The sequence below is a fragment of the Phoxinus phoxinus genome, assembly GCF_949152265.1.
Source record: "Phoxinus phoxinus genome assembly, chromosome: 23".
In the NCBI taxonomy this organism is placed as follows: Eukaryota; Metazoa; Chordata; class Actinopteri; order Cypriniformes; family Leuciscidae; genus Phoxinus; species Phoxinus phoxinus.
Window position 1 is genome coordinate 193,607 of NC_136898.1, and position 11,394 is coordinate 205,000.

Consider the following 11,394-nt stretch of genomic DNA (forward strand, 5'->3'; position numbering starts at 1 on the left):
CTCACACACCCGTCTCACACACACACACACCACACACCGTCTCACACACACACACACACACCACACACCGTCTCACACACTCACACACCGTCTCACACACACACAGTCTCACACACACAGCGTCTCACACACACCCCGTCACACACACACACACCCCGTCTCACACACACACACACACACACACTGTTTCACACACACACCCCGTCTAGGGCTGCAACTAACGACTATTTTAATAGTCGACTAGTCACCGACTATTGAAACGATTAGTCGACTAATCGAACAATTATTACATTTTTCTAAAATTTAGCATGAAATTGCTTTAATTCTGTGGAAAATGATAGTAAACACAAGAAAGAAGGGGGTACTTCAATGAAAATGCATATTTTATTGAACTTTGCTGCTGATAGGCCGATTCATACTAAAAGTAAATAAAAATGCCCTGTCGAACACCAATTAGGCACAGTGCTCGGCCAATATAGACATAAATAAAGAAACTCTATCATTTTTATAAAGGACAGGCACATGTTTTATAAGAAAAAATAAATTAAAATCAAGTAAACAGGGGAATGGTGTTAGGGGAATGGGAAACATATGTTCCCATTCAGAAAAGTTCCCTCTTTCCGCCCAGTCTGAGTTGTAGGTTGTAAAGAGTATTTTCTTTGACACTGGTGGCTCATCCGATTTTGTTGTGTTATCCTCCTCGTCCGTCTCTCCCCCCATTTCACACAATAGATGTAAATAGAACGTTTTTAAAAAGCTAGCTAGCAACTGAACTCACGCTGTTTCATCCTGGATGTGTGTTGATGCGCGCGCGACCGACCGACCGACCGACAGCACAGGCAGTTGCTAGGCGATAAGTTGAGCTTCCAATCAAATAAAAGTAAATGCCTGGCATTGGCCAATCCACTGTTTTACCCGTTTTTACCCGTTTACGGACACAGGATTGGATGTACACAACCATGAAGAAAACACAGTAACAGTAGACGGAACCAGTTTAATTTGAAACCAGGAAATTCTACTTTAGAAGTACATATTCACAAAAAAACGGGAAAACAATCCCTGGAAAACCGGGACGGGTGGCAACGCTTTCTCTTTAAATGTTCGTGCATCACCGAGGTGCTGCCGTGATACGCAAGGACTGCTTTGCAAACCATGCAGGTAATCTTTTGATTCTGTTTTGGTACGCGCAGCTGCTGCGTTGGATGTTGGCATTTCTGTATGTTATCGCTCAGCAGGGAAGCTAATGCGCATGTGCGACTCTCGGCAGAGATTGTAATGAAGAGAGACGCCTCACTCGGTCCGAAAAAACATGTCTGGCGACAACTTCGACAATGAGATTCATTGTCGACTATTTCTATTATCGATTTTTGACGACAACATCGACGAATCGTTGCAGCTAGGGATGCACCGATCCACATTTTTTCACTTCCGATCCGATCCCGATACCTGAATTTGGATATCGGCCGATACCGATACTATTCCGACACCAGAGCTGTGTTTGCTTTAATTTTATTATTATCATTCTTGTTGATTTTATATGATGCTGAAATAAACTCCAAAAGGCAACTTGACGTATGTATAAGGCCAGAAAAACAGGTAATCCTGTTAACAGGAAAAATCCCATTCTGAAAACAAATATGCAACTAAGGATTTCAAATTGATTGTCATTTCAATATTTATTACATTTCATAACTTCATAAGTCTTGAAAATATAAGAAAAGTGCAAGTGTAAACATCTAACACACACACTATCAATAAAACAGTGTGCTTCTGAACAGCACAAATCAAGAACACTGGCTCTTGTAGAATCAACAAATCATGTTTTTAAAATGTAAAATATTTGAAAATAAATCTAAGAAAAGTGCAATAACTGTAAACATATTTTACTTACACACACACACACACACACACACACACTCTCTCTCTCTCTCTCTCTCAAACAAACACACACTATCAATAAAAATGATATTACATGCGCGCGGTCTCTTGCTCTCTCTCCCTCTCTGCCGTGCACGCGCTACGGTTTGGAGCACAGTCTGTCTCGCGGGCGCACTCGCTCTAGATTCCGGAGATTTTAACTAATTCGCGGGCATCAGTGAGTGAGCCGCTATTATGAATGACTCCAGAAGTGATTCCTGACGGCTCCCGTTGTCTTTCTGCCCCCTGGCTAAATCATCGTGCTCTTTTACGTGGTGCTTTTTTAAATGTTTTATGGCGTTCGTTGTGTTGTACGATGCGAGGGAGCTTCCGCCTCTATGCATTACAGCTTTGCAAACATTGCACTCTGCGGTGTTTCCAGTGTGAAGTATTTCCACACAGCGGACATGTTGGCTAGCCACAGTGCTGCTCAATGCTATCCTGCTCTAGCTGGCTGCAAACTGCGGAATGGCTTTCCTGGTCGGGGACGTGTCTCATAACTCTGTGTCTCATTGAGCCACGCCTCCGTTCAGGAAATCCATTCCACAGTTTGCAGCCAGCTAGCAGACTCGCCGGCGGGAATCACTTTTGGAGTGATTTCAGCAGACAACGTTAAAGCGCAGACATGGCTCATGGATATCGGATATCTCCGCAGGTTGGATCGGGAAAATCCGATACGTGAATTACGCTGGTATCGGCCCCGATACTGGATCGGATCGGCCCCATCCCTAGTTGCAGCCCTAACCCCGTCACACACACACACACAGTCACACACACTAACCGTCTCTCTCACACTCACACCCCGTCAGACACACATTCACACCCCGTCACACACACACACACACACACACACCATCACACACACAGTCACACACACAGTCACACACACACCGTCACACACACACACCCCGTCACACACACACACACTCACCGTCACACACACACTCACCAGGCGGCTCCATGTGAATGAACGGGAAATGGTTCTGATAGATCTGAGAGAAAGCAGAGTGAATCATGGGTGTGTTCAGTACAGGGAGTCAGTGAGTCACTTGATCTGAATCATGGGTGTGTTCAGTACAGGGAGTCACTGAGTCACTGGACCTGAATCATGACTCTATTGTCTTTACAGCAGAGCTTGAACTTCTCAAAGTTTGCATCACTGGTTCTGTTTAATAAATAAAGCGGACTTGACGTCTGAATTCTACTCACAATCTTGGTTTTGTGTCGCACAACATCTATTCCCTCCTCCTCCAGATCCGAGTCGTCAATGTCTGACATTCTGATTCAAAAACAGAGAAGTCATCTTCATTACAGATTATTATACCGTGTGTTGTGTTTAATCTTCTTATCCTGACTGGTTATCAGGGCTCTCAAGTCAAACACTCTCCAACTGCTTTTAAAGGGGTCATCGGATGCTAAATTCACTTTTATACGGTGTTTGCATATCAATGTGTCTGTGCAGTGTGTGGACAACCACCATACAATAAAAATGTAATTAAGTTGCTCATTATCCTTTAAAGAGACATGCGCCGAAACGGGCCGCTGTGAACAGCTGTTTTTGAGGAGGTAACGGGTGTTTCTAACACAACCATTGAGGAATTATAACCAAAGTGTGTTACAAACTTTACATGACGACCCCAAAGAATCACCCCATCTTGTGGAGAATGGGCATCCGACGACCCCTTTAAAGGGGACCGGCTTGAGCAGATCTGGAAGGCTGTCTACGATAGCCAAACTGGTTTGAGTTCTTCCCCACGCGCGCGCAAGTTCTCCATGGTGGGTTCCCCAACACCAAACCCAAAACTAGGAACAGTTTAGCTCCGGATGGGGCGCTGTGTGAACATGGCTGGCCTTGAGCCAGTGCTTTAAGCCCCTACCCCTGGCATCCAACACAAAACACCACTCATAAGCTAAATGTGCACACACACACACACACACACACACACGCTCAGGGCAAGTTGTTATGACTAGCTCATTGAGCACTGGTGTTCAGTTGGCAAATTTCTTGTTATTTTTTGATACATTTGTATTTTATTTGGATGAATTTGTCTGTATTTTATCAGATTTACAAATTGTTATAATTGTCACGTGTGTTGGTCATTTATGAACATTTAACTGCTAGCAAAAATTGAAGCGAATCGATATTCGGGAGGCTCCTCAAACAGATCTCACTCCACATCTCGCTGTACTATCCCTTATCGTGTGTGTGTGTCTCGGGAGGATACAATAATTGGATTGTGGTAAAGTACAGATGCCACAGATCGTGAATGTTGAGTTCGGGATGTTTCCCATACTGCACCTCACCTGATCCACACCTGCGCACTAACGACAGCTCAAAACACCTCAGAGTCAAAAAACACCTCAAAAAAATCAAAAACACCTCACAGAGTCACAAACACCTCAGTGATACGCAGATGTGTGCTGTATATCGCGTGATATTCTGCATCTAACACGTTGATTGCGAGGGATGAACATCTGAGGGAGTTATTCCTTGTTAACGTTACTCGCGACACGCGCCAAAACTCGACGTGTCCTCAATCTCACAGATTTCGAATTTAATAACGCATAAATCCTACATGTTAGCTGCACGAGTATCAATATGTTTAATGATTTATCTGATTCTGAAGCAGAGGAACTTCATCAGGAAGTTAAACGCGACGTGTGTTCGCCGCAACACTTAATAGGCGTTAATCTGAATCCCAGCGAAACCGTGAGGTTCCCGAGGTCAGCTCTGACCGCGCGTCATCAGAAATATGATTTACAGTGTTTATTACTAACCTCTGTAAGAGAGGAACTGAAGAGCTGCTGATGTTTCCCGATGATGGTCTCACGCCTGAGGTGAACAGAAGAAGCGCGAATATGAGCGAATACGCGACAGCGCCTCTAGTGTTCGCCCGAGGAATAGCGTGTGTGTGTGTGTGTGTGTGTGTGTGTGTGTGTGTGTGTGTGTGTGTGTGTGTGTGTGTGTGTGTGTGTGTGTGTGTGAGAGAGAGAGAGAGACTCCAGGCCGCACGGGGGCAGCACTGCGCAGCGCTCCTCAGAGACTAACCCGCGTCAGAGAGAGAGAAGCGACATTATGTATTATTTATAATCTGATTATTTCAACACTGGCAGATCGATCGAAGCTCTTCCCGTTCTCGAAGCAGAAGCCAGAATCTGTGATTGTGTAGATGATGGTGGAGAACTCTCCTTCTCCGCTCCCCGAGAGAGCGATCTACGGCTTCGTGCTGTTCCTGGGCTCCCACTGCGGGTTCTGTACGTCTCTACTAACGTTACATCTATAAACACTATAAACACGTGTTTACATATGTGTCAGTTAATTTTTCTCCGATAAATGTTTGATATGTATTTATTAACATTTTACATTATTACTTGTCAAGAGCCACTTGACTTGTGTTTTAATGAAAGTGTTGAAACCAGTCAGAAATTATCATAAAAATGAATTTAAGATTTTATCAATAACAATCAAAAACACTCACCTGTAGTCAGACTTTTAATAATTAGATTGAGCATTACACACTGTAAACAATAACATGTTTTAATAAACTTTATGATCCAAACATCCTATAGTAACTGGGAAAGCCACTTCTTACTCTCAACTTTGATCACGGACGTACTTCTCCAAACTTTTTTTAATAAGGGGTTTACATTAAAAACACTAAATGAAAAAAATCACAGTATAAGCATAAGCATTATCAATTTCTTGTCTATTTGAAGTATATTTCATTATTAATACAATTAAATGACAGGTTTGTCAAGTCACCTTTATTTCTACAGCACTTTATATACGATACAGAGTGTTTTAAAGCAGGTTTATAGTGATAACAGGAAAATTATGATTCAGTTCTGCTGTAAAGCAGCGCTAAAAAGACCATAGTAAACCGGCATTATTCAGTGTGTTGAACAGGTGTGATCTCAGGTGTGTTGTGTGTTTGCTCCCATTAGTGCTGTATGTGGTGTGATCTCAGGTGTGTTGATCAGGTGTGTTGAACAGGTGTGTTGAACAGGTGTGATCTCAGGTGTGTTGTGTGTTTGCTCCCGTCAGTGCTGTATGTGGTGTGATCTCAGGTGTGTTGATCAGGTGTGTTGTGTGTTTGCTCCCGTCAGTGCTGTATGTGGTGTGATCTCAGGTGTGTTGTGTGTTTTCTCCCGTCAGTGCTGTATGTGGTGTGGGCTTCTGTTCCGGACGACTGGCTTCACTCTGCTGGACTGACTTACTGGCCTCAGAAGTGAGTGAAACTCTTGTGTTGTGTTTAGATCTGACCGTAGACGACACTAATGCCCTGTTCACAGATACTGGGCTCTGGCGGCTCCCATTTACATGCTGGTCACTTTAACCACCTGCTTCCTGCTGCTGTTCGGGGTGAATATGATGAACACGGCTCCACTCGCGTCAGTGGACAACATCACAGGTGACATCACAACATCACAATCACAACATCACAATCACAACATCACAATCACAACATCACAATCACAACATCACAATCACAACATCACAATCACAACATCACAATCACAACATCACAATCACAACATCACAGGTGAACATCACAATAACAACATCACAATCACAACATCACAATCACAACATCACAATCACAACATCACAATCACAACATCACAATAACAACATCACAGGTGAACATCACAATCACAACATCACAATCACAACATCACAGGTGAACATCACAATCACAACATCACAATCACAACATCACAATCACAACATCACAATCACAACATCACAATCACAACATCACAATCACAACATCACAGGTGAACATCACAATAACAACATCACAATCACAACATCACAATCACACATCACAATCACAACATCACAGGTGACATCACAATCACAACATCACAATCACAACATCACAATCACAACATCACAGGTGAACATCACAATCACAACATCACAATCACAACATCACAGGTGAACATCACAATCACAACATCACAATCACAACATCACAGGTGAACATCACAATCACAACATCACAATCACAACATCACAATCACAACATCACAGGTGACATCACAATCACAACATCACAATCACACATCACAATCACACATCACAATCTCAACATCACAGGTGAACATCACAATAACAACACAATCACAACATCACAATCACAACATCACAGGTGACATCACAATCACAACATCACAATCACACATCACAATCACAACATCACAGGTGAACATCACAATCACAACATCACAATCACAACATCACAATCACACATCACAATCACAACATCACAGGTGAACATCACAATAACAACATCACAATCACAACATCACAATCACACATCACAATCACAACATCACAGGTGAACATCACAATCACAACATCACAGGTGACATCACAATCACAACATCACAATCACAACATCACAGGTGAACATCACAATCACAACATCACAATCACAACATCACAATCACAACATCACAATCACAACATCACAGGTGAACATCACAATCACAACATCACAATCACAACATCACAATCACAACATCACAGGTGAACATCACAATCACAACATCACAATCACAACATCACAGGTGACATCACAATAACAACATCACAATCACAACATCACAATCACAACATCACAGGTGAACATCACAATAACAACATCACAATCACAACATCACAGGTGACATCACAATCACAACATCACAATCACAACATCACAATCACAACATCACAATCACACATCACAATCACAACATCACAATCACAACATCACAATCACACATCACAATCACACATCACAATCACAACATCACAATAACAACATCACAATCACAACATCACAGGTGAACATCACAATAACAACATCACAATCACAACATCACAATCACAACATCACAGGTGACATCACAATCACAACATCACAATCACAACATCACAATCACACATCACAATCACACATCACAATCACAACATCACAATCACAACATCACAGGTGAACATCACAATCACAACATCACAATCACAACATCACAATCACAACATCACAGGTGAACATCACAATAACAACATCACAATCACAACATCACAGATGACATCACAATCACAACATCACAATCACAACATCACAATCACAACATCACAATCACAACATCACAATAACAACATCACAATCACAACATCACAATCACAACATCACAATCACAACATCACAGGTGAACATCACAATAACAACATCACAATCACAACATCACAATCACACATCACAATCACAACATCACAATCACAACATCACAATCACAACATCACAACATCACAATCACAACATCACAATCACAACATCACAATCACAACATCACAATCACAACATCACAACATCACAATAACAACATCACAATCACAACATCACAATCACACATCACAATCACAACATCACAATCACAACATCACAATCACAACATCACAATAACAACATCACAGGTGAACATCACAATAACAACATCACAATCACAACATCACAATCACACATCACAATCACACATCACAATCACAACATCACAATCACAACATCACAATAACTACATCACAATCACAACATCACAATCACAACATCACAATCACAACATCACAATCACAACATCACAGGTGAACATCACAATAACAACATCACAATCACAACATCACAATCACAACATCACAATCACACATCACAATCACACATCACAATCACAACATCACAACATCACAATCACACATCACAATCACACATCACAATCATAACATCACAGGTGAACATCACAATCATAACATCACAGGTGAACATCACAATCACAACATCACAATCACAACATCACAGGTGACATCACAATAACAACATCACAATCATAACATCACAGGTGAACATCACAATCACAACATCACAATCACAACATCACAGGTGACATCACAATCACAACATCACAATCACAACATCACAATCACAACATCACAATCACAACATCACAATCACACATCACAATCACAACATCACAGGTGACATCACAATCACAACATCACAATCACAACATCACAGGTGAACTTCACAATCACAACATCACAATCACAACATCACAATCACAACATCACAATCACAACATCACAGGTGAACATCACAATCACAACATCACAGGTGACATCACAATCACAATCACAACATCACAATAACAACATCACAATCACAACATCACAATCACAACATCACAATCACAACATCACAGGTGAACATCACAATAACAACATCACAATCACAACATCACAGGTGACATCACAATCACAACATCACAATCACAACATCACAATCACAACATCACAATCACACATCACAATCACAACATCACAATCACAACATCACAATCACACATCACAATCACACATCACAATCACAACATCACAATAACAACATCACAATCACAACATCACAGGTGAACATCACAATAACAACATCACAATCACAACATCACAATCACAACATCACAGGTGACATCACAATCACAACATCACAATCACAACATCACAATCACACATCACAATCACACATCACAATCACAACATCACAATCACAACATCACAATCACAATCACAACATCACAATCACAACATCACAATCACAACATCACAACATCACAATCACATCATCACAATCACAACATCACAGGTGAACATCACACATCACAATCACACATCACAATCACACATCACAATCACAACATCACAATAACAACATCACAATCACAACATCACAATCACAACATCACAATCACAACATCACAATCACAACATCACAATCACAACATCACAATCACAACATCACAATCACAACATCACAATCACAACATCACAATCACAACATCACAATCACAACATCACAATCACACATCACAATCACAACATCACAATCACAACATCACAATCACAACATCACAATCACAACATCACAATCACAACATCACAATCACACATCACAATCACAACATCACAATCACAACATCACAATCACAACATCACAATCACAACCTCACAATCACAACATCACAGGTGAACATCACACATCACAATCACACATCACAATCACACATCACAATCACAACATCACAATAACAACATCACAATCACAACATCACAATCACAACATCACAATCACAACATCACAATCACAACATCACAATCACAACATCACAGGTGACATCACAATCACAACATCACAATCACAACATCACAATCACAACATCACAATCACAACATCACAATCACACATCACAATCACAACATCACAGGTGACATCACAATCACAACATCACAATCACAACATCACAATCACAACATCACAATCACAACATCACAATCACACATCACAATCACAACATCACAATCACACATCACAATCACAACATCACAATCACAACATCACAATCACAACATCACAATCACACATCACAATCACAACATCACAGGTGACATCACAATCACAACATCACAATCACAACATCACAATCACAACATCACAATCACACATCACAATCACAACATCACAGGTGAACATCACAATCACAACATCACAATCACAACATCACAATCACACATCACAATCACAACATCACAGGTGACATCACAATCACAACATCACAATCACAACATCACAATCACACATCACAATCACAACATCACAATCACACATCACAATCACAACATCACAATCACAACATCACAATCACAACATCACAATCACACATCACAATCACAACATCACAATCACAACATCACAATCACAACATCACAATCACAACATCACAATCACAACATCACAATAACAACATCACAATCACAACATCACAATCACAACATCACAATCACAATATCACAATCACAACATCACAACCACAACATCACAGGTGAACATCACAATCACACATCACAATCACAACATCACAGGTGAACATCACAATAACAACATCACAATCACATCATCATAATCACACATCACAATCACAACATCACAGGTGAACATCACAATAACAACATCACAATCACACATCACAATCACACATCACAATCACAACATCACAATCACAACATCACAATCACAACATCACAGGTGACATCACAATCACAACATCACAATCACAACATCACAATCACAATCACAACATCACAGGTGAACATCACAATAACAACATCACAATCACAACATCACAGGTGAACATCACAATCACAACATCACAATCACAACATCACAATCACAACATCACAATCACAACATCACAATAACAACATCACAATCACAACATCACAATCACAACATCACAATCACAACATCACAATAACAACATCACAATCACAACATCACAATCACAACATCACAATAACAACATCACAATAACAACATCACAATCACAATCACAATCACAACATCACAATAACAACATCACAATCACAACATCACAATCACAATC

The 11,394-nt window shown here is 40.7% G+C and overlaps 2 protein-coding genes across 5 annotated transcripts in view; one reads left to right on the top strand and one right to left on the bottom strand.

Annotated features, from left to right (window-relative positions):
- ttc3 (tetratricopeptide repeat domain 3) overlaps positions 1–4,808 on the bottom strand; it is a 57,133-nt gene extending 52,325 nt beyond the window's left edge. For all 3 annotated transcript variants that reach the window (XM_079600575.1, XM_079600576.1, XM_079600574.1), the window contains exons 1-3: positions 4,696–4,808; positions 3,127–3,196; positions 2,867–2,909 (exon numbers count right to left, since the gene is read on the bottom strand). In XM_079600575.1, the coding sequence (XP_079456701.1) occupies positions 2,867–2,909; positions 3,127–3,195 (112 nt within the window). In that variant the 5' untranslated portion in view covers position 3,196; positions 4,696–4,808. The remainder of the gene's footprint in view (positions 1–2,866; positions 2,910–3,126; positions 3,197–4,695) is intronic.
- Positions 4,809–4,954: 146 nt separating this feature from the next.
- Positions 4,955–11,394, top strand: part of pigp (phosphatidylinositol glycan anchor biosynthesis, class P) — a 10,096-nt gene continuing 3,656 nt past the window's right edge. For both annotated transcript variants that reach the window (XM_079600582.1, XM_079600583.1), the window contains exons 1-3: positions 4,955–5,172; positions 6,074–6,146; positions 6,211–6,329. In XM_079600582.1, coding sequence (XP_079456708.1) covers positions 5,088–5,172; positions 6,074–6,146; positions 6,211–6,329 — 277 coding nt within the window. In that variant the 5' untranslated portion in view covers positions 4,955–5,087. The remainder of the gene's footprint in view (positions 5,173–6,073; positions 6,147–6,210; positions 6,330–11,394) is intronic.